General features: G+C 36.3%; 1 protein-coding gene across 1 annotated transcript; it reads left to right on the top strand.

Annotated features, from left to right (window-relative positions):
* The first annotated feature begins 314 nt into the window (after positions 1-314).
* LOC127421044 (serine incorporator 1-like) lies at positions 315-24,218 on the top strand. Its single transcript, XM_051663752.1, has 12 exons — positions 315-324; positions 1,158-1,231; positions 1,377-1,523; positions 5,394-5,593; positions 5,832-5,911; positions 9,438-9,596; positions 10,082-10,230; positions 12,194-12,284; positions 13,112-13,176; positions 14,430-14,575; positions 22,128-22,346; positions 23,567-24,218. The coding sequence occupies exons 1-12, from the start codon at positions 315-317 to the stop codon at positions 23,703-23,705; spliced, it is 1,479 nt and encodes a 492-aa protein (XP_051519712.1). The 3' UTR covers positions 23,706-24,218.
* Positions 24,219-25,423: the final 1,205 nt, after the last annotated feature.

Raw genomic sequence — 25,423 nt, 5'->3', positions numbered from 1 at the left:
TTTATTTAATAATAACTGTAATAACATTAATCATGTGATAAAGTGCCAGCCTCACTTTCATCTCACTTTAAAAAACTGAGTGAAATAAAAATACAATAAAAAAATAAATTGAATTTATCACTAAAATTCTATGACGTTATAATCATAATTGTCATAATCATAATTTCCAACTACAGATATCTCAAGACTTTAGTGTACTTCACCCTGATGCTGCTGACAAATTGTGCTCATCCTGGTTGCCTGACTTTGCTGACAAGATCCTGGCCTTTGCTATAAGAGATGGACGACAAATGGATTTACTGAATTTAGACAACATGTCTGCAGGTTAGTAATTATGTAAAATCAAATGCAGAAGAAACAGTTGCATTAAAAGTACTTTCCCCTACTTGATCTTCTCTTTTCTCACTTTTTAAAAACACTAAAACGCTGTTTAACGCAAACTCAAACTCAAATAACTTTCATTCCTCTGCAAAACACAAATTATTGTTGATGTGTGCGAAACTATATCAAAATTGTCACACCAGTTGAAAAATGTTGTTGCAATCTGGAGCCCTGGAAAAAAGAAGTTACATTTTGGTCTGTCTCTTACACAAAGCTATCGAATCAGAAGACAAGGATTAAACCACTGGACTCTGGAAGGTATGGATTACCTTCATGTTGCCTTTAGGGCAATTTTGGAACTTGAATGTTTCGGACCCCATTGACTTGTATTAAAAGGACAAACAGACATCTCCTTCAAAATATCTTTGTTTGTGTTCTGCAGAAGTAAGAAAGTCATATGAGTTTTGAGATGGCATGAGAATGAGAAATTTGGTGAACTATTCCTTTAAAGCCACACAAAACCAGCAACGTTTAAAATTCTTATTAGTGCAGTGGTTGTTTAGGAGCTGAGAGGTGTATTTTAGCTACTGTCCAGGATGCATTGAGGATGGACTAGTGTTTACACCTAAAATGTGATGTGGTCACTTGTGTTTTTGATGACCTCCATATAGTATATGCTTTTTGTGATCCAGTTACAAAACATTTTGGGCCGCATTTACACCTGTATTTAGTGCTGATCGCTTGTGATCGGATCACTGAAATTAACTTTTATCTCCTTTTAGATACCAAAGGCACCATGGCACTGAAAATTTGACCTCAGATCATTCCGCCATCAGTGTACAAGATTGGCAACAAAACCTTCCGGCCAACTATTGAGGAAGCCAGAACCCCTTTCATTGATGTACAACCAGTAAGTAGAACATGTGAAAACAACACCAGAGCAGGCTCACTTATTTATTTTAAATTACAGCTGTTCATCAAGTGCACTAAACCTGTAACAATTTTTTGGTAAGGAGTACTTGCACTTTAATGTTTGATGTTATTTTCTTCTTTAGTCTGGAACCAACATGGTGCAGTACCTACAAAAACAGAGGGAGGAGAAGCCCTTCCCATTTGTCTTAGAACTTGGAGTTGGTGGACAGTTTTTCGTGGTGGTGAATGGGGAAGCCCTAGAAGAGCAGACTCTCCTCAAGGCAGTAGATGTTTGTTTTAAGTCCTTTTTTTGCTTTGACACCCACTTTCCAAAACAATGTGCCCCTGCCTGGGAGTTTTTGCAGCAGGTAGTTTATGAGATGCCTGGTTCCGAAAATTCAACAATTTGCTTTTTGCGTGCCTCCATTTCTGCTGCTGAGGACTAAATTGTTTATTAAACTAACTAATGCAGGTATTTTGTATCCATATACGTATCTATTTTTATTTATTTATTTATTTGGTGTATTGTGAATTGATTTGCTACAATTTAGTAATTCATGTACATTCTTAATAATTAAAGCACTGCCTTGTTTCGAAAATTAATTTAAACATTGTTTGAATTATTTGATGCTGGACTAAATAAATTAAATGTTAAATTAAAATATTGATAGTATTTATTTAATTTGATATTCTGTAAAATAACTATTTGCTATTATTTTGTCATCCAAAAGTTTTTTAATAGTTTTTTAATTTTCTGCCTGGTTCAGAATAAAATTATCATTTTTTCTGGCCATTTACTAATTAAATGAAATACTTTCATGTTGTACATATATACTGTTGTTTATTTGAATTTTTGTGAAACTTTTTTTTTTTTTTTTTTTAAATAAGCATAACATGCTTATTACTATTTTTAGTAGTAGATTATCTAAAATAAAGAACCTCGTGTCAAGAAACAACCCAGCACACTGGTTAAAATAAATAACCCAGCAAGCTGAGTCAAAAATAACCCAGCGTGTTTTCTGTCCAATATTTACCCAGCATAGGGTTACCAAATAACCCAGCAATGGTTATTTTTAACCCAGCATTTTTTAGAAATATCTGTATAAAAAGTACTGAACATTTACTCCCACAAACAAGAATGTAAAACATATAGAATGTAAATTCCACAAACAGAGCCTTGTGTCATGAAAGGGATATTTTTAACAACATTTCATATTTGCTGTGATGTCATAATGTCAAGTGGTTAAATTGTTTAATTGATTTATAAGGCTAATAAAATTGATATGAAAACAAAATTGTCCTTTTTTAAAATTTAGCTATTTCCTGCAAAATTCAGCCTATTCATGTATTTCCAAGTTGGTTTGGCTTAAAAATGTGATAGGCACGGAGAGTTTAATGGGTATTGTCGCGAATGTCAAATATAAAACTAACTTTACCGCACTTAAAACTTGTTGGTAAACATACATACACATACACTACTGGTCAAAAGTTTTGAAACACTTACTCATTCTTTATTATAATTTTTTTTCTTCACATTTTAGAATAATAGTAAAGTCATCAAAACTATGGAATAACATAAATGGAACTATGGAAATTATGTTGTGACTAAACAAAATCCAAAATAAATCAAAACTGTGTTATATTTTAGCATCTTCAAAGTAGTCACCCTTTGCCTAGAATTTGCAGACATGTACTCTTGACATTTTCTCAACCAACTTCTTGAGGTATCACCCTGAGATGCTTTTTAAACAGTATTGAAGGAGTTCCCATCTATGTTGGGCACTCATTGGCTGCTTTTCTTTATTATTTGGTCCAAGTCATCAATTTCAAAAACGTTTTTTTTTATTTTTATTTTTTTTATTTTTTTTTAGTTTTATAATGAAATAAATTAATATGGTGGCACAATTATATTTTTGTCTACAAAAATAATTTCAAACATTTAAGCATACGCCTTCAGATCAAACGATTTTTAAGATCATGAGAAACATTTCAGTGAAGTGTTTCAAAACTTTTTACTGGTAGTGTTTTTGGACAGCAAGACTAACGTTGTGAATTTTTAAGTAATACCAAGCAATAGAAAGTTATTTTTTAATTTATTTTTTAAATTGTTTATAATGTTTCCAGGAGTGTTGGTTATTAATGTTTTTGAGATGTTACAGACATTACAGCTGATGTGTATTGGGAAAAGCACAAATAAAAATGATTTTACTTGATTTTACTTTTGTTACAAAATCTCAATGTTCTCTGTCGGTACTGGTCTCAGAACAGTTCGAAATGCACTATATTTTCATCCTAAATCCATAAATAGCCTCTGAAAGCAACATTTCTCAGCTTTTGGATGAACTCATTGATTCTTAGTATAAAAATGCACAGTAAATATTGGATTTCAAAGGAGATAAAAAAAAAAAAAGGCCTACAGTCCACTATAATAGTGTTCATTGTGTTTAAAGCCTGCCGTTTCATGATTAATTGCTTACATTTTCAAAATGGCATATTGGATGAAACTAGAGACTCTAATCTTTTGTCTCAAACAGGTTTCGATGTAATAACTTAATGAGGTTTCTTACCAGAAGCAGTTTTGTTGATGTTTCTCCCAAAAGACAAACTCTGCTGTGATCGGCACTATGTTATTTTGTCACATGACTTTAATGATAGCTCAGAGTCTTCTGAACTGAAATCAGTCGGTTTAACTGAATTTAAATGATGTGTCGCATATAGCGAAGCCAAATGTTCAACATCCACAGATGTGTATGTGGGGTCGCACGAGGTTAAGTGGCAATTATTGCCTCCTGCAAATGATTCAAATGCATTTTTAACATTTTTAGAGTGTTTTTTCTAATAATAATAATAAAAAAAAAACACATTCAGTGATTTTTAAAATGTCAAATGGTGCAACCATCAAGTAAAAAATAAAAACATTTCCTTTATAGTACATCAGTGTACACATCTTAATCATTATTTTCCTCAAACATTTTCTACCATTTTTTAAGTAATACATTTTTTTTTTTTTTTTTTTTTTTACCAATATGCATTGTTGAATCATGAACATCATGGAGTTTTCTTGAGGATTTTAACATTTAACAATTGACAACCTAATCCTTCCTTTCCATGTCATAAAAAGATCATATTATCTAACATTTTAAAGAGAATTATTGACCTTGTTTTATGGTTTTATTAAAATGACAAGATGACTGTCTGCATGTTGGTTATACCACGCTGACTTTGATTTGGTAAACAAAGTTTTTAAAGTATTAATATAATATACTTTGTTACTTAAATTTTAATAACTTTAATATTACTTATAATCTTAGCATGATATTGAAATTTATTTAAATGCATGGATTATTAAAAACAATTTAATCATCTTAATCAATTTAAGTTACTGCCTTAATAAAAAATCTTCTCCCCTTTTCTCCCCAATTTAGAATGCCCAATTCCCAATGCGCTCTAAGTCCTCATGGTGGCGTAGTGACTCACCTCAATCTGGGTGGTGGAGGATGAATCTCAGTTGCCTCCGCGTCTTGTTGAGTGCATTACCGCAGAGACATAGTGCGTGTGGAGGCTTCACGCTATTCTCCGCGGAATCCACGTGCAACTCGCCACGCACCCCACTGCGAGCGAACCACATTATTGCGACCAAGAGGAGGTTACCCCATTTGACTCAACCCTCCCTAGCAACCGGGTCAATTTGGTTGCTTAGGAGACCTGGCTGGAGTCACTCAGCACACCCTGGATTCAAACTTGCGACTCCAGGGGTGGTAGTCTGCATCAATACTCGCTGAGCTACCCAGGCCCCCCAATAAACTGCATTTTTAATGTTTTTAATATATTTAACATATCACACACACACACACAAAAATCACATCATTGACTATATATATATATATATATATATATATATATATATATATATATATGTATATGTGTGTGTGTATATATCAAAGATATATGTTACAAAAATTTTACATTACAGATGTTAAAGAAAGCAACAACAACTACAACAAAAAAAAAAAAAAAAAAAAAAAAATGTCACCATATTTTAAATATCAGGGACATTTTTGTCACTTGTGATAACATTTTTACCCCAGCATTCAGTGTAATGATTGAAATATATAATTGTTTAGGCCTCAGTGTTAAACAGCAGACTATTTTGTGAACAGATTCCTGGTTTCTGTGAAGGAGGTTCGTCTGTTCCTGGCATCGAGGGGAAAGTGAACTGTGAGATCAGTGTTGGCTATAAATCGGTCTACAGGATGTGTTTCGCCATGGCCTGTTTCTTCTTCCTGTTCTCCATCATCATGATCCATGTGAGGAGCAGCAAAGATCCACGAGCTGCACTTAAAAACAGGGGAGGGGGGGTGTTTTTACTGTTTTAGCTGTTACAGTTGTAACCTTAGGTAAAAAAAAAAAAAAAAAAAAACACTTTTCTACTGAAATCATGGACAGATGGGATTTTTTTTTTTTTTTTTTTTAAATCAGTCACGCCCTCTTCTGGTGGAAGTTGGAATTTTTTTTCTAAATGTGGAAAATCTGTTCACACAAGTTGTCCTGGAATCCTTATGTAATGACTCATGCCAATGTGACTGTGTGTTTTTCAGTTTCTGGTTCTTCAAGTTCTTGATACTGGTCGCTTTCACTGTGGGAGCATTCTTCATTCCAGATGGAACATTCAATTCAGGTACATTGCTGTACTTCAGCAAGACATGAAAATAAGAAATAACTCAATCAAAAACTATTTTTGATTTTGATATCTTCTTTTGGTTTACTCATTTTAAAAAAATGTCTTTAAACCTTTAGAAGTTATAGAGCGCAATAGGACCTGCCCACTTTTTTTTTAGCTGTATTGGTTCCAGAAGTCTTTTTTCCATTAATTTCTTTCATAAGGTTTTCATTATTTAGAGTTGTAAGCCATAAACCAACCAGACCACAACTGTTTGTCTCGCTCTCCCGCTAATCAGCTGATTCAGCACAGGCCATGCATCATCATGGCCTGGCCACGCCCTCCTCTTCGTCACAAATATATTTTAGGTTGACTGCAAAATACTCAAATAAATACAAATATACTAGTAGTTTGAGAGTGTAGGAAGACAGACTCAGTTGCATCATTCACATGGAGTCGCTGCAGAGCTTTTTTGCCGTTCTCCGTTTGCTGCGATTCTCTGATTGGTGGATTGTTTCCCTTCAGGATCATGGGTAGTAGAGTTCTTCACCAGAAATTCTGTTATTAAACAAAAATATTTTTTAATGAACTTCAAATAATGCAGACTAATGACTTCAACAAAAGCATATAGCATTGATTAACAACCTAGGTGTGTCTTTAAAGGTTTAAAAGTTATCATTTAAAATCTGTTGAACTGGCCAGTATGTGACTGTACTATAATGAATTCTGAGATGTTTATGTTGGTTGTTTGTCAGGACAGTGTGGTTCCCAGGAGAAATGGTACTTTCTCAAGTAAAAACTAATCAACATTAGGCCTTGTTTACAGCTAGTCTCTGGTGAAGTGGCCTGTGATAAATACAGGTGTAAACGGTTATCCAAAACGTTTTGTGTTCCTATGACTGAAACCACATTTTGGTTTAGTCAAAAATACATGCGACCACATTGGTAGTGTCAACACTAATGCATTTTGATATGTCCAGGACAACAATGAAGGAGCTTCTTCTCACAAGATTTGAAGTCACTGCAGCAAAAAAAGGCAGCCATCTAATCAGAAACATTTTCAAAAGCTCATACAAACACTAGGCTTCCCTCAATTTTGGAAAACTGCTTTATGGAATTTTAAAATTTATGATTTTCAGAACTGGAACAGTTGTGGAAATGAATACATTCTTAAAAGCAATGGAAATGTCTGTAGTGAATAGAGTTTGTTTTTCTAGTATACCTCTAATACATTGAATTGGCAGTAAGTTGCCTTTTATGAACGCAATCTCTGTAGAAAAAATTTGAAAAATTTGTATCCAGTCAGTTATCACGAATGACTGGAAAAATTTAAGGAGTGAGAACCTTGATATACATTCACATAACTTAATGGAACTTCTTCAGTATGCCTGACATTATCTTATAATGACAAAGAACATGTGCCGCACGCACATGCAAATTTCACTTAAAGTGATAGTTCACCCAAAAATAAAAATTCACTCATTATTAACTCACCCTCATGCCATTCCAGATGTGTATGACTTTCTTTCTTCTGCAGAACACAAACAGAGATTTTAGGAGAATATCTCAGCTATGTAGGTCCATACAATGCAAGTGAATGGTGACCAGAACTTTGAAGGTCCAAAAAGCACATAAAGGCAGTATAAAAGTAATCCATACAACTCCAGTGGTTAAATCCATGTCTTCAGAAGTGATATGATAGGTGTGGGTGAGAAATAGATAAATATTTAGACCCTTTTTTACTATAAATCTACTTTCACACAGCCCTCATATGCACGCTCAAGAGAGTTCTTCTGTTTTCGGTAATCTGTGAATCTTTGTGCATATCGCCACCTACTGGGCAGGGAGGAGAAAGAAAAAAAGGAAGGGATAAAGGAAAGGAAATTAATAAATAAATCATATATGTGTAACAGCCCAGTAGGTAGCGATATGCACAAAGATTCACAGATTACCGATATGGTGGCCGATATAGTTAATTTTTGAGCCGGAATGGAAACAGACATTTTCTACGTGAATTGTGCACCCATTTTGCACAGATATGACTATGCAAAGGTACTCAGAAGGCTGCTTTCTTAAATATTTTTATCAAAGAATATTTGACATTATTATTATACATTGTCAACCAATTCTAGAAATGAACACTGAGAAAATAAAGAATAAATAAAAATACAATAAATAGCTAAATGAACATCAGTACTGTATGTTAGGTATCAGTCAGTTGCTGACAATTTAAATAAAGAATAAATTAAAATTATAGCTAAATAAAAATCAGTACTGTATGTTAGGTATCAGTCAATTGCTGACCATTAAAATAAAGAATAAATTCAAATAAAATAAATAGATAAATAAACATCAGTACTCTTTAGTATCAGTCAATTGCTGACCATTTAAATAAAGAATACATTCAAATAAAATAAATAGCTAAATAAACATCAGTACTCTTTAGTATCAATTAATTGCTGACAATTTAAATAAATAATAAATAAAATAAATAGCTAAATAAACATCAGTAGTACTGTTTAGTATCAGTCAAATGCTGACTATATTACTACTGCCAGTCAGTTAGGGGCAGGTTGTAAAACAAGAAGCATTTACACCTGCCAAGTCAAGAGAAAAACAGCTGCAGCGGTGTTACACTGTATTCTGCTATACAAGTTCAGGGGAAACTTTCAACTGTGGAAAACCAGACTTTTAAATATTACATTTTATAAATGCAGTGACTGGAATTGTTTGGTTGAAGGGGGTACCAAACTGTGAATCCTGAACCAAACAGTTTGGTGAATACATGTTTACACATTAGCTTCCACTCAGCTGACAAGGTATGTAAGTAGCTACGTGGTTAGCTGGTTAGTTATGAGCTCGTTGTCATGGAGAGTAAAAGACGGAAGTTGTTTATTTACTTTACAGCATTGCATCTCACCAACTAGGTAACAACGTAGTGTGAAATCAACACTCAACAGACACACTCCACCACCACACCGTTGTCTGCTGAGCTGCAAAAAGATGCTCTGATGCTTACTTTTCAATCTGCTACATTACTGACTGCACTGACAAACTATATCTGGCTAACATAGCAAACAGATGTGATAAACATGAGTGACATGGTTGTCAGGGACAGGGTTAGTGTTATATTAGTTATGTTGAAAAGGGAAATTGATGGGGTCAGTGTTTATTAACTTTCCAATATGTATTTCACAAACTAGTTACCAACTTACTGTGAAGACACCGCTTATCTCCACACTGTCAGCAGAACTAGTGTCAACTCAGCTCTGTAAACAATGGAGTCGGAGCGCGCTCTGCTGGACAAACTACATTATGACACCAATTCTAAATCACCCCAAGCATTGTTTTCTACATTATATGTTCTGAAAAAAAAAAAAGTTTTCTTCATATCTGTGCATATCGGAAAACATATACGCTGATACCTATATATCTGCGAAAGGATAATATCGGCCAACCTATAAATTGGCCAGGCACTAATCTGCATGGCCACTTCCAACATTTGATACATTTCTAAGCTTGGTCTAAATTTTGTCCATTGCAGAGTGGTACTACTTTGGTGTGGTTGGGTCATTCATCTCCATCTTGATCCAGCTCATTCTGCTGGTGAACTTCGCTCACACCTGGAACCAGAAGTGGGTGGAGAATGCAGAAAACGGGAACAATAAATGTTGGTATGCAGGTACGCTCAACAATAGCACACCAGCACCGTAACCTTTAAAACTGACAGAGGTAAGAGCGGATGGCATCAGAAGCATGCAAGTCATTTGGAAAATCATGATTGATTCTTAAGATTGTTAATCAGTGTCCTAACTAGGTGTGATGCAATGAAATCTATCTCAAGTTAATCTGAGTTTATGTCCTAACCAGCCACAACCATGACAGGACATTCTGTTAACTGCTTGGTTTCCATTTCTGTCACGACACTGTTTATTACAAATGAAATGCGATTGCTTTTTCACTTTCAGCATGTATAGAAAAATTACATGTCACTCTCTAGTTTTGAATATTTCCCATTTTTTTATAGTTTATTGCTGTTTATGTTTTCTGGTAATGTGTCTAGATTATTTCTTTGATAAGGGGCATTCATTGTTATTACGTTTTTCAGTATCAGACAATAGTTTGTAATGCTTATTGAATGCTTTCTCTTGAATATTATTGTGTTTTGTCCACAGCCCTGCGCGTTTGTGCACTATATATGTGCCTTTGCTGCTGTGGTTTTGTTCTATATATTCTACACACAGCCGGATGACTGCACTGAGCACAAGGTCTTCATCAGTCTCAACCTCATCTTCTGCATCATCACCTCAGTGGTGGCCATGCTCCCCAAAGTGCAGGTTATTCCTACACTCATGCTCTGTGCTCATCTTTAGCACCCTCTAAGAATGCTTTTTACATCTTCAGCAACACACTGATAACCAGGCCCAGACAGAATCTGCAGACTGATTTTGGGGGAACATAATTATGTGAGATGGATTTAAATGTGGTATCCTACTCGTTGCTGAAGGCTAAACAAACATGCAAGGGGCAGGAGAAACCTGTATTAAGGGTCTATATGTAAATCATTAAAGCGGTTTACAAAACAGTGAGATCTTGAGATTATCAGGTATTCTTCAGTCTTGATTACAAACATAAATATCTGTGTGTCATCAGACATGTGCACACTGATTAAGCTGACATGCAATACAAATTTGGGTAATTGGTTTTTGCTTAAACCAGAGCTTGTGGCCTTTACCCCGATAAAAGAGCATTGTTTAAGTTTTTTGCTTGACCTTACACATTACACATTGCTGTCTTATAGGGAAAGTTCATCCAAAAATAAAAATTCTTTAATCATTTACTCACCCTCAAGCTATCTCAGATCTGTATGACTTTCTTCTGCTGAACACAAATTAAGATTTTTAGAAGAATATTTCAGCTCTGTAGGTCCATACAATGCAAGTGAATGACCAAAATGAACAGTTCAAAATACTTTTTCAATGTACATCTTGCCATTGCACTCTCTAGGCACGAGCATGATTTCAAGCTTCAATTACAATTGGAGTGGTGGTGGTGTAGTGGGCTAAAGCACATAACTGGTAAGGTTGCTGGTTCAATCCCCACAGCCATCACATTTGTGTCCTTGAGCAAGGCACTTAACTCCAGGTTGCTCCAGGTGGATTGTCCCTGTAATAAGTGCACTGTAAGTCGCTTTGGATAAAAGCGTCTGCCAAATGCATAAATGTAAATGTAATGTAATGTAAATGTAATACAGTTCCTAGTCCTTGACATATGAGCAGAGCACTAGATGGAACTATAGGAAGTGTAATCGAGCTTGAAATCATGATCGCCAAGGAGACTGCTGTCAAGATTTATGGTGAAAGAGGAGTTGTATTTTGGTCTGTTCTCACCCAAAATTTGGATCACTTCAGAAGACATGGATTAAACCACTGGAGTTACATTTAATTACTTTTATGCTGACTTTAAGTGCTTTTTTGAACTTCAAAAATGAGGACCTACAGAGCTGAAATATACTTCTAAAATCCTTGTTTGTGTTCTGCAGAAGAAAGACAGTCATACACATCTGGGATGGCATGAGGATAAGTAAATCATGAGATAATTAACATTTTTGGGTGAACTATCCCTTCAATCATAATTGCTACCATACATTAGAATGGCATTAATGTGTGATTTTGTTGAGCAGATGGATAATGTCTATTAAATTCATGATTAATACTCACTCAGCATTTTTATTATTGTTGTTATTAATATTAATATGATTTAATAGTTGTTATTATTATGATAATAACAATAATAATAATTCAGCATATAGTACAAATGCATACATATGATTTAAATATCAAAGTTTTGCATATACAGAAACAAGTATGTATTTGCACTGTTAATGACAATTTTTTCTTTTGTCATAACCGTCCAACCTACCGAAGTTGCAGGCGTTTAGAATAACATTCAGGACAAAAACTGCTGATTAGTCTTACTATGCACTCTCATCCAGACTGGCGGTCTTGTGTTGTCGCACAAGTTTAAATATTTCAACATTTCAAATCAGATCTGTAAATTCAGCATCCGAAGATGGTCAGAATACCATGCAGCCCCCATGCAACTCCATTAGAAACGAATGACTTATGGTCTGTCTTTTGCTGAATGCAGTGAAAAGGCGGCGTTGGTCCTTAGTTTTAGTCATGACTATATTCTAATTAAAACCTCCATTAAAACAAAATAACCCTTTTAAATATGATATACATTATATACATATTAACATATGTTTGTAAATATATATTGCATGTATTTTTGTTACAGGAAGCTCAACCGAGCTCTGGTCTGCTGCAGGCATCTCTCATCTCTCTCTACACAATGTATCTCACATGGTCTGCTATGAGTAACAACCCTAGTTAGTCTCAAACAAACAACCAGATTACACATCCATGGTGCCATTATATAAATCAAATCAAATCAAATCAAATCACTTTATTGTCACACAGCCATATACACAAGTGCAATGGTGTGTGAAATTCTTGGGTGCAGTTCCGATCAACATAGCAGTCGTGACAGTGATGAGACATATACCAATTTACAATAACATCAAATTAACACAGCACAATTTAAACATCTGTTATACATAATTACACTCAACTTAAAACATCACATTAACACAACACAATTTAAGCATCTGTTATACACATAATTACACTCAACAATATACAAATAATAACATACACTGTACAGTATACAATATGCTGTTTTTGTTTTTGTTTTTTTGTTTTTTACTATATAGATACACATTATTCAATAAAAATTAAAATATATATATAAAAAAAAAGTATATATATATATATATAGAATGTACAGTATTGTACTGTATTGACATTCAGGCTGTCGGTTGATAGTCAGTTGTTAAGAGAGACATAATATAATAATAGTAATATAATTTATGACAGTCCGGTGTGAGATAAAAGAGTAATAAAGTGCAGGGCTGATGTATTTTGATCATGGGAGATCAAAAGTTCAAAAGTCTGATTGCTTGGGGGAAGAAGCTATCATGGAGTCGGCTGGTGTGGGTCCTGATGCTGCGATACCGCCTACCTGATGGTAGCAGTGAGAACAGCCCATGGCTCGGGTGGCTGGAGTCTCTGATGATCCTCCGAGCTTTTTTCACACACCGCCTTGTATATATTTCCTGGAGGGAGGGAAGCTCACCTCCGATGATGTGTTTGGCAGTTCGCCAAACTGCCAAACTGCCGAACATATACACTGAGGAGCTAAAATATTATGACCACTCACAGGTGAAGTGAATAACGTTGATCATCTTCTAACAAGGCCACATGTCAAGGTCTAGGTAGTTAGATGGTAAGCGAACAGTCAGTTCTCGTAGTCAACATAATAGATGCAGGAGAAATGTGCAGAAGTAAAGACCTGAGCGACTTTGACAAGGGCCAAATTGTTATGGCCAGACGACTGGGTCAGAGCATCTCTGAAACGGCAAGGCTTGTGGGGTGCTCCCGATCAGCAGTGGTGAGTACCTACCAACAGTGGTCCGAAGACGGACAAAACACAAACCGGCGACAGGTTGTTGGGCGGCCAAGGCTCATCAATGCGCGAGGGTAACAAAGGCAATCCTTTCAAGTCACGAAAAAGTTTAATGATAGTTACAGGAGGAATGTGTCACAACACACAATGCATCTCACCCTGCTGCATATGGGGCTGCGTAGCCGCAGACCGGTCAGAGTGCCCATGATGACCCATGTCCACCGTGGAAAGTGTCTACAGCAGGCACGTGAGTGTCAGAACTTGACCTTGGAGCAGTGGAAGAAGGTCACCTGGTCCAATGGGTCCCGTTTCCTTTTACATCACATAGACAGCTGTGTATGTGTGTGCCGTTTAGCTGGGGAAGTGATGGCACCAGGATGCACTGTGGAAAGATGACAAGCCAGTGGAGGGAGTGTAATGCTCAGGGCAATGTTCTACTGGGAAACCCTAGGTCCGGCTATTCATGTGGATGTCAATTTGACACGTGCCACCTACCTAAACATCGTTGCACACCAGGTACACCCCTTCATGGCAATGGTATTCCCTGATGGCAGTGGCCTCTTTCAGCAGGATAATGCACCCTGCCACACTACACACATTGTTCAGGAATGGTTTGAGGAACATGAAGAGTTGAAGGTGTTGCCCTGGCCTCCAAATTCCCATGATCTCAATCCGATTGAGCATCTGTGGGATGTGCTGGACTAACAAGTCCGATCCACAGCGGCTCCACCTCGCAACTTACAGGACTTGAAAAATCTGCTGCTAATGTCTTGCTGCCAGATACCAAAGGACACCTTCACCTTCTTGTAGAGTCCATGCCTCAGCGGGTCGGTGCTGTTTTAGCGGCACGCGGAGGACCAACTGCATATTAGACAGATGGTCATAATGTTTTGGCTCATCAGTGTATAATTAGTGTATAATTGTGCATGTAAACAGACTAACTGAGAACAAACAATTTGTCTTGTCTAACATATTGTTTGTTAACCATATATTTGATGTATTACCTTAGTTGATGGTCTGGCAAAAACTACACAATCATCACCAAATCATCACCGCTCCCACTCCCACCAGTGCCCCCGGGATCCATACTCAGTGGTGGGATGCCCAGAGCAATGTGGGGTTGGTTATCTTCCTCCTGTGCACTCTATATGCCAGGTGAGCTGTGTTACCATCATCATCAGAGACATGTCACAGACAGAGAAACATTTAATATCAAAACTTGCATGAATGCAAATGAATTATCCACATAAACTCTGAGTGGAGCCAGGAGTGTGAAATAACTAAAGTCTAATGTGGTACTATTTGAAGCATAAAATCTGCAGTTTTAACAGGACTCCAAAGTTATGTCTCAGATGGCCAGAAAAAATATATGCAGTCCAGCAAAAACAGCATGTTAAACAAATTATCGCCAACATTTGTTGAGTATTGATGAAATATACATCATCCCAAAGTTTAGGATCTCAGTTTTCTAATGACACCTAGACTATTTGTGATGTTTGACAAAAGAGTTGGGAAGGTGTGTGAGATCACAGAATAGACTGGATGTCTATGGACGAACACATGATGAGTGCTCAGTTGAGTTAGTGCGCCACCTGCATTTCACATCTGTATATTGTAATGTAAAGTGATAAAGGAAAATTTCTATTTCCTAGTACTTGCTGCCATCTAGTGGAACGAACAAGCACTTTTAACAGGGACGTAGTGCAAACAGAGCCTGAATTGCAGGCTTTCGAAAACAGGATTTTTTTTTTTTACCATTATCATAATATTGGAAACATATACAATATTATGCACTGTATAAATTATTAGAATATATATATATATATATATATATATATATATATATATATATATATATATATATATATATATTTAATTGATTCACTATATATAAAATATATATAAATTATACAAATCTTCAGCCTTTTAACGATATCACAATATAAATGTATTTGCTCTAAAAATGGCCTAATAAGTTTTTGTTTGTTAGTTTGTTCAGAGAAACCACCATTTCAACCAAACACTTATAGATGCAAAGTATATTATAGTAAAAGTATATATATATATATATATATATATATATATATATATATATATATATATATATATATATATATATATATATATAGGGGTGGGCGATATGATATGAGTAATTTTATATCACGATAACGATATATATCGCAATATAGTAATTTTTTTCGGGAAAACCAATAAAAATCGGTTAACATAATAAATAACCATATTGTAAAGCCTATTTTTGGAAAATGAAGTTAAATACTTTTTAAATGAAAACTACTTCCTCTTATTTAATTTTCTCCTTATTTAGAACTTGACAAACAGTCAAAGTTTTAAAACACTTGCTTTTAAATCAACCTTACCATAAAACTCAATTTCTCATTATGACACATTTCGGTCTGATACAGTGCATCCGGAAAGTATTCACAGCGCTTCACTTTTTCCACATTTTGTTATGTTACAGCCTTATTCCAAAATGGATTAAATTCATTATTTTCCTCAAAATTCTACAAACAATACCCCATAATGACAATGTGAAAGAAGTTTGTTTGAAATCTTTGCAAATTTATTACAAATAAAAAATGAAAAAAAAATCACATGTACATAAGTATTCACAGCCTTTGCCATGACACTCAAAATTGAGCTCAGGTGCATCCTGTTTCCACTGATCATCCTTGAGATGTTTCTACAACTTGATTGGACATGATTTGGAAAGGCACACACCTGTCTATATAAGGTTCCACAGTTAACAGTGCATGTCAGAGCACAAACCAAGCCATGAAGTCCAAGGAATTGTCTGTAGACCTCCGAGACAGGATTGTATCGAGGCACAGATCTGGGGAAGGGTACAGAAAAATGTCTGCAGCATTGAAGGTCCCAATGAGCACAGTGGCCTCCATCATCCGTAAATGGAAGAAGTTTGGAACCACCAGGACTCTTCCTAGAGCTGGCCGCCTGGCCAAACTGAGCGATCGGGGGAGAAGGGCCTTAGTCAGGGAGGTGACCAAGAACCCGATGGTCACTCTGACAGAGCTCCAGCATTTCTCTGTGGAGAGAGGAGAACCTTCCAGAAGAACAACCATCTCTGCAGCACTCCACCAATCAGGCCCGTATGGTAGAGTGGCCAGACGGAAGACACTCCTCAGTAAAAGGCACATGACAGCCTGCCTGGAGTTTGCCAAAAGGCACCTGAAGGACTCTCAGACCATGAGAAACAAAGATTGAACTCTTTGGCCTGAATGGTAAGCGTCATGTCTGGAGGAAATCAGGGACCGCTCATCACCTGGACAATACCATCCCTACAGTGAAGCACGGTGGTGGCAGCATCATGCTGTGGGGATGTTTTTCAGTGGCAGGAACTGGGAGACTAGTCAGAATCGAGGGAAAGATGAATGCAGCAATGTACAGAGACATCCTTGATGAAAACCTGCTCCAGAGCACTCTGGACCTCAGACTGGGGCAAAGGTTCATCTTCCAACAGGACAACGACCCTAAGCACACAGCCAAGATAACAAAGGAGTGGCTCCGGGACAACTCTGTGAATGTCCTTGAGTGGCCCAGCCAGAGCCCAGACTTGAACCTGATTGAACATCTCTGGAGAGATCTGAAAATGGCTGTGCACCGACGCTCCCCATCCAACCTGATGGAGCTTGAGAGGTCCTGCAAAGAAGAATGGGAGAAACTGCCCAAAAATAGGTGTGTCAAGCTTGTAGCATCATACTCAAAAAGACTTGAGGCTGTAATTGGTGCCAAAGGTGCTTCAACAAAGTATTGAGCAAAGGCTGTGAATACTTATGTACATGTGATTTTTTTCGTTTTTTATTTTTAATAAATTTGCAAAGATTTCAAACAAACTACTTTCACATTGTCATTATGGGGTATTGTTTGTAGAATTTTGAGGAAAATAGTGAATTTAATTCATTTTGGAATAAGGCTGTAACATAACAAAATGTGGAAAAAGTGAAGCGCTGAGAATACTTTCCGGATGCACTGTATGTTGTTGATCAATATTATTATAAACTTTCCTCAAGAAACTCCAGATCTTTTCAAAGCAAAGTAACAAAGAAAATATTACATAATTTTAGTAAAACATCTACAACTAAAATAACACATCTTGCAGAAAATACATTTCAAAACTATTTAAAAACACATCTTGCTACAAAAAAAAAAAAAAAAGACAGAATTAATGCGAAGCACATCTTTTCTCTTTCATAACGTTCTTTAGCGTGCTTCATTTTGAGGTGGTAAAACAGATTGTTTGTATTACCCTCAAGTGATTATCATTGCGCGACACATTTTGCAGATTACATTTTTATACATCTGTATCAGCTTTTGTGAACCTACAACACATATGTCACAACTGTTTTAATAACAAGCTCCCCTTCATTTTCTTGACTTATCTATTGATCATATCAGCAATAATTCATCAAATGATGGAGAAGTATATATGCACAGTGTAGTCAAGCAAACCTCTACATGTTAAAGAGATGATTCAGGTGTCTGGATCACAGTGACACTGTCCCGGTAGAGTGTGTCTCGGTGGACTGCTGCATCCTCAGCTATAGAGTGCTTTTAATTGGCCCACAAAATCAGAATTACAAAGAATCAGCAACAAGTTTGTTGGCGCGTTTGGGCCGTTGCCTGATCTGCATAATTCCTTTAGTGAATCTGCTGCTAAACCAGCGCACAAATTGTACTGCCAGCAACTCATTCCCCGCTCAAGTCTGGTTTCAGTCTCACGTGAAGCACGGCCACTGATAGATACGCACGTGCTGCGCACATGGACATTTACGCGATATACACGCTATAGCAATATCTCTATCAGTTGATACTTTATATCATCACCATGATATATATCATCATATCAGCCAGCCCTATATATACATATATATATATATATATATATATATATACACAACAGTTAGTTCTGGTCCTCGAATCTGATTGGACGAGAGACGTTCCATGAGCACCGATGGTCTGACACCATCAGCAATTGGATGCTTCACTGTGTGTGTATCACTCCACTTGTGTTCGTGCCGTTCTAAACTAAAGTGTAAGAGCAGTGCAGATGTGATAAGAGCTACGGTTTGTCTTTTTTTTACATGTATTTTTTTGACATTACATATGTTAGCCAGCAGGTGGTGGCAAAAGATCATTTTTATGTGTAATGTGAGCCAGTTAGGTGATGTGAAGTGAATCCACGTCAGCCAGTGTTTACATACAGCACTATATGATTGCTTATATTACTACTACTAAAGCTAGGAAATAGCTTTAAACGGCTTTAAACGAACAACTTCAGCATTGCGGCTCATCACAGCTGAGAGACACAACAGACTGATTAATTACACAAACTGAAGGTGCTTACCTCTTATCGGATTTTCCACATTGGATACACACTGTTTAAAATAGAGGACATTGTGGTTTCTTTAGTGATTGACCCTTGCGCACCGGCTACCGCAAAATAGGTAGATTTACCCCCGCTTGGACCGCTACTTTTCCACTGAGAAAGCTGATCTTCAGAAAGCTGACAGCATCTCTGCTTGGGTGTGGCAACAGGCGATAGCACACGCTCCATCTCTCTCTTTCTCTCTCTCTCTCTCTCTCTCTATCTCACTCACACTCACACACACACACACATCCATCCATCCTTGTTTATCCAATAACTTGTTAGAAACAGCACAAGCCGTGATACTATTTCTGAAGTGACATTTTTGAATTACTAACAAAGGCTTGAACGCATAATTTGGCAGCAACGGCAGATTCTGATCCGCCGCGTAAGAAAGTAGTTCCATGCACAAATGCGTTTTTTTGTGACCGTACTCAGTTTTTCCAATTTTTTTTAAATGTACTTGTTCATTGAACTGTTGTATGTAAGCAATATCACATGAGCAAGAGTGCTATATGGCCCTAAATCAGCGCTGCTGTAATTACCTACGGCACTCGGCCTGTGGCCGAATCACAGCAGTGCTGATGTAGGGCCATATCGCACTCTTGCTCGTGTGATATTGCTTAAATATATATAAGTACATAGTATATATTGCAAAATATTTGAATGTTGAAAATGTAAATGTGTAAAAATCTAGTAAAAATAAATAAATAAATAAATTTAAAAAAAATTTTTTTTACTAAAACATTTTAATACATGAGAAATGGATTTCTGTAAAAAAAATTACTTAATAGACCTTATTCACAGCTGCGCCATCTTTGAAGGGTATAGAGCTGTAAAAAAAAAAAAAAAAACTCTTGTTGTCTCAAGTTTTTTGTCTACTGAGTGTTCTTGAAAAGGTTTTTTCTTTGTTTTGTCTGCAGAATGATCCAAAAACCGTTTAAACTTCAGTACAGACCACTGAAGAGACTGCAAGTCTATCCTATAGCCTCATTGTCATAACTGTCAAAAATCAAAGATGGCGCTAGCGTGAATAAGGTCTATAACACAACAATTGAATCAGTGACCACATTTACATGCACTTAAGAAAACGGTTCACTCCTGGGTTTTAGCTGAAAGCAGCGTTCTGAAACATCATGTAAACTAGAACGCTGATTTCCTTACGGCATTTATGGCATTAAGAGAAAGCGGTTTAACAGACCTAGGTTTCTCTCAGACACCGCAGCTTAATGTGGTCATGTAAACACATAAGCGCCGTTCTGATGGGTGTTTGAAGGGTGCACGTTCGTGGAACAGACTGGATAACAAACGTCATAAAATGGAGCCCAACAACAAGTCAACACAGCGGAAAGAATTCAGCATTTCAAATCAAATCAAATCAAAAATCAAATCACTTTATTGTCACACAGCCATATACACAAGTGCAATGGTGTGTGAAATTCTTGGGTGCAGTTCCGATCAACATAGCAGTCGTGACAGTGATGAGACAGTACCAATTTACAATAACATCAAATGAACACAGCAACATTTCTGGGAGTACAGTGGGAAAATCACATACACACCAATGTAAAATACTGACTGCCCTCATGTCTGCGTATAAGTGCTTGTACATTGGGGCAATCCAGGAGATTTAAATAAGAGGGAAACCCCAATACTACATCGCAATTCAGCTGCAGGTCATGATAGAAAGTGAAGGAAACAAACACAGCAACAACTCTGGGATATCTGTAAATAAAGCAGAGCAACTGAGAATAAAATAGCAAAGTTTTCCTTGGATCCCATGTTTATTTACACAAGCGTCGCAGGGAAATTACTTAGCTGTGGAGTAGGGCTGAAACGATTAGATGACATTATCGACAACATCGACAATAATAAATTGGGGACAAAAATTTTCATTGCAGAATAGTCGTTTGATGTCATTTAACGTAACATGAGATCATATGAAGATGATGCGTGAGAGCAGCACTGCAGATCGCGCCTGACTGAGGAGAGGAAGAATTACACTGCTTACAGTCCAGACGCACTCTAAACTTTCACAGCTTCAGGTGATGTAGATCACAAAATATGAGGGAATTATACAAAAATACCAAATAAGTAAATACAGAAGCACTCTCATTGTGGAATAAGCGGAGCCGGAGCTCTTTAAAGGAAACACCCCGCCGTTACATCTTTAATGCAGTTATTGCTTTTTTAAAGTTCAAATAATACAGAAGCAGACCATGTAAATAACTACAAACTCCGAAACTGCCATTTCTCTATGCGGTCAGCGCCTCTTCTATGAGTTGCGCGAAGTGTCCCGATCTAAGGGGGAGAGATTGAAACTGCACCTGGCTGATGCACACTTTTTCTTCAGCTAGATTATAACGTGATGGCTCGTGACTTATTGAATCAAAATAAGTACTGTGCAAAAGTATTAGGCACATAAGATGTTTCACTAAAACATTTTTCTTAAGTTGGTTTTTTTATATCTTCAGCTTTGGTGTGTCAATAGGAATGATACATTTTAGACTCCCAAACACTCCTTTTGCAAGTAGAATAGAATAGAAGTACAGGGAGCCCTGCAAAAGATGGTATGGCCCCCACAGAGCCTCAACTGAACATCAAGTCAGTCTAGGATTACATGAAGAGAAAGAAGCAATTGAGAGAGCCTAAATAGATAGAAGAACTGTGGCAAACTGTGTTTTCCAATATAAATATCTGAAACTCCTTTAAAACAACGCACATTTACTTTAGCAGCTATACTGCAGAATATTTTTTTTTTTTAATCTGAGAATGATGAATATAATATTAAAAATACAAATATTTTAAAATATCTAAAAATCCTTTAAAAAAAGATGCATTCACCTGAGAAGCAGCATATAAGATATTTAGACTTGCTTTTAGAGAATAGATCTTGAATATAAGTATATTTAATACTTTACTGCACTAGCAGAAGTATAACCAAGTGAAAAAATACACTTCTATTTGTCTCTTAAAGCAAGTCTAAATATCTTATATGTTGCTTCTCAAGTAAATGTATCTTGTTTTAAGGATTTTTAGACAACTGTAAATGGAAAACAAGACTAAAACTTATGTACATGTGATTTTTCTCGTTTTTTATTTTTAATAAATTTGCAAAGATTTCAACCAAACTTCTTTCACATTGTCATTATGGGGTATTGTTTGTAGAATTTTGAGGAAAATAACGAATTTAATCCATTTTGGAATAAGGCTGTAACATAACAAAATGTGGAAAAAGTGAAGCGCTGTGAACTCTTTCCGGATGCACTGTACAGTAGCTCAGGCCTTTTGCTTCTCTCTTTGTAGTATCCGCTCCTCTATCAACAGTCAGGTGAATAAGCTCATGCAGACAGAGGAAGTTCAGGGTCTGGCGGCTGCTGACCCCAACTATGGCTTCTTGGAGGATGGCGTGAGACGAGCGGTGGATAATGAAGAGGATGGAGTGACATACAGCTACTCATTCTTCCATTTCTCACTCTTCCTTGCCTCCCTCTACATGATGATGACCCTGACCAGCTGGTACCAGTGAGTGTCTGAATGTCAAAATAGAGCGCCACAGTGGCCGCGCAATTGTTCAGCCACATTGGTTCTTGGTTTTTCCTATTTATTTTCTCTATAGGGATTTAAAGAAGCTCTTCTATCTAAGGACCAAACATTAAAATTACACACAAAATTTGATTTGAGGCAAAAAACTATTTAGGTCTCTTCAAGTCTCTTATAAAGCAGTGCAAGTGATGTAATCAAATCCAAAATGACAATATTGAAGTCTATTATAAGATTTAAAGTATACTGTATTTCTGTGGCAACAGTGACTTTCTGATCATTGGATCTCTCTTCAGCAGTTTTTTACAGGTTATTTGGCATTTTATTGTTGTTACAGGTATTAATTTAGCCAGTAGGGCTGCACAATTATGACAAAAATCACAACTGTAATTATGTCCCTTTATATTGTAATTGCGATTGGTTTTGATGAATAAACTTTACATTAAAATACTTATTTTGTGTGAAGCATCTTCATGCCAAATTCTTCATGTAGGCTATTAGTTAATAGCCCTAATTAGGCTATGTTCAGACTGCAGGCAAATCTGATTTTTTCTCAGATCAGATCTTTTCAGGCAAGTGATCAAATCAGATATGCGTGTTCAGACATAACCAACCTATCTGCATGGGTTGCTTTGGTAACAACATACAGTAGGCGTACCCACGTGACGATGCTTTCAAAACAGATGCGGGAAAAATGGAGGTGCATCATCTCGCTGTCCAAATAAGCGCCCTGTCCAGTCGCGGTGCAGAACTCTGGTAAATATTGTGACGTTCCGTGCTGCAGTCACTGATTTTTGACGTCATCGCTGTTTGTCACATTAAGAGTGACGCAAAAGACTATTTGAAATCCGATTTGAGCAGCCAGAGCATCTGAAAAAATCCGATTTCAATCGCATTTGAAACCACCTCCCGATGTGGTTTGAATCAGATTCAGAAAAATCAGATTTCGTGTGGTGTTTTGCTGTCCAGACTATCAAAAACTCATCTGGATACAATCTGGATATGCAAAAAATCGGATTTTTGGTGGCAGTCTGAACAAGGCCTTTGCTACAATTAGTTAGATGTGACAGTTGTAATTGTTATTTTATTTATTCAATAAATTGTGCTGCTCTAATGGCCAATAAATGTTTTTTTTTATTCCACCATGTACAATGAATATTTCTTTGTCTTTTTTCCCCTCCCCTTTTCTCTTACCCTCTCAGACCTGAAACTGACTACGCTGCCATGAAAACCAGTATGCCATCAGTGTGGGTGAAGATTTGCTCAAGCTGGCTGGGACTAGGGCTGTACCTATGGACTCTTGTGGCTCCACTCATCCTGACTGACCGAGGCTTCAGCTAAATGCCAGTAAGCCTCCATGAGGGGTCTTATTTTGAAGGAAGCAACCCAAGTTTCTGTCATATACTGAGCTTGTTCATACAGCACATTACAGCAGTTATTGTTATTCTTCTATGAACACTAGTAAGCCTTCACAAGACACTTTTTATATATTTTTCATTTTGCTATAAAGTCTTAAACTCTGAGCCCACATCATTGGATCTACCCACAATTCACACCAGAAAGCCTTCAATATACAATGTAATAAGTTAGAAAATTGCGTATATTCAGGACACTTCTTTTGTGTGTTTTCTTTTTTTTTTAATCCTTTAGTATTCTCTGGGAATTGGTTTGTACACTTTACTTAACATGTGCTGACATCAAACACACTAGCTCACATCAGTTTCTGGAAATTTTATGACATTTTATTACTGTCTGGGGTCCAGTTTTGTTACAAATTGCACTATGTTTGATAAAATCAATATTAATTGTTCAGTGGAAATTGATGAAGATTTCCTTATTCGTATCCTCAATATATTTATTTTGATAAAGATATAACTGTATACATTTGCCATTTTGAAGCTTTGTTTTTGGAGCTTTACTATGACACTCTAGACCAAAAAAGACACTTTTTAGTTTTATCTGTTAGCATCAGAAAATGACAATCTTTTGTACTTGTACTTTTATTAATTCTTCTAAAAATGATTATTAAACATTTTACACAAGTTTTGTGGCAACGTTTTATTTATTCATTAATTGTTGCATCAAACTTTTCTTAGCTTGCTACAAGGACTTATGGACCATTTACTGTTTAGGTGGAAGTCTTGTTTACAGGATTATACTGTCCATGTCTGAGGATAGATTACATATTTAGAGGTGCTTTATATAGCAAGCATCACTACATCTATTGCTCATAATTAGGGTTAAAGGAATATTCCGGGTTCAATACAAGTTAAGCTCAATTGACAGCACTTGTGGCATAATGTTGATTACCACAAAAAAAAAAAAAAAAAAAAAAAAAATTGACTCGTCCCTCCTTTTCTTTAAGAAAAGCTAAAATCTGGGTTACAGTGACTGCGAGGCACTTGCAATGGAAGTGAATCACAGAGAATTCACAGCAGCGCCATCTTTGATTTATTTTACGGGAAAGATAATGAGGCTGTGAGGGATAGACGCTAGTCTCTTCAATGGGCTGTTCTGCAGTTTGAAGTGTTTTTTTTTAACCCAGACAAAGCATTGAAAAAACATCTTTTCAAGAACATTCATTATACAAAGAACTCCAGACAACATGAGTTGTGGAAAATCAGATCTGATCAAGGAGCTTTATGGAGCTAAATTCATGACTAAAGTCTTTGAAGCATAAAAACATGTTGAATTGCTCTAATCGAAAAAATAAATGCATTGTATTATCAGTGCTTGCTTTTTATTTGCAGCTTTAAATAAATACATCGAAATCTAATATTTTAAAGGAATGTTCCATGTTCAAGACAAGCATAATTTTGATAACCACAAAAAAATTAATAATAATATTTCAACATGTCCCTCGTAAAAAATAAATAAATAAATAAATAAAAAAAACAATCACAGTTACAGTGAGGCTCTTACAATGGAAGTGAAAGGGGACAATCCATAAACATTAAAGTACTCACTGTTTCAAAAGACGTGAACATAATATTGTTCACGTTTTTAGTGTGATAAAATCGCCCTGTAAGCAATTTTATCACACTAAAATCATGTTAATG

The sequence above is a fragment of the Myxocyprinus asiaticus genome, chromosome 30, assembly GCF_019703515.2.
Source record: "Myxocyprinus asiaticus isolate MX2 ecotype Aquarium Trade chromosome 30, UBuf_Myxa_2, whole genome shotgun sequence".
In the NCBI taxonomy this organism is placed as follows: Eukaryota; Metazoa; Chordata; class Actinopteri; order Cypriniformes; family Catostomidae; genus Myxocyprinus; species Myxocyprinus asiaticus.
This window is presented reverse-complemented; position numbering and strand designations above follow the sequence as displayed.

What these genes read in the sequence shown, in the direction of transcription:
- LOC127421044 (XM_051663752.1), top strand. An exon ending in TACGCTCAACAATAGCACAC is followed by an intron (nt 9,597 to 10,081) that starts CAGCACCGTAAC and finishes CCTGCGCGTTTG; the next exon opens with TGCACTATATATGTGCCTTT. An exon ending in AATATTATGACCACTCACAG is followed by an intron (nt 13,177 to 14,429) that starts GTGAAGTGAATA and finishes GTATTACCTTAG; the next exon opens with TTGATGGTCTGGCAAAAACT.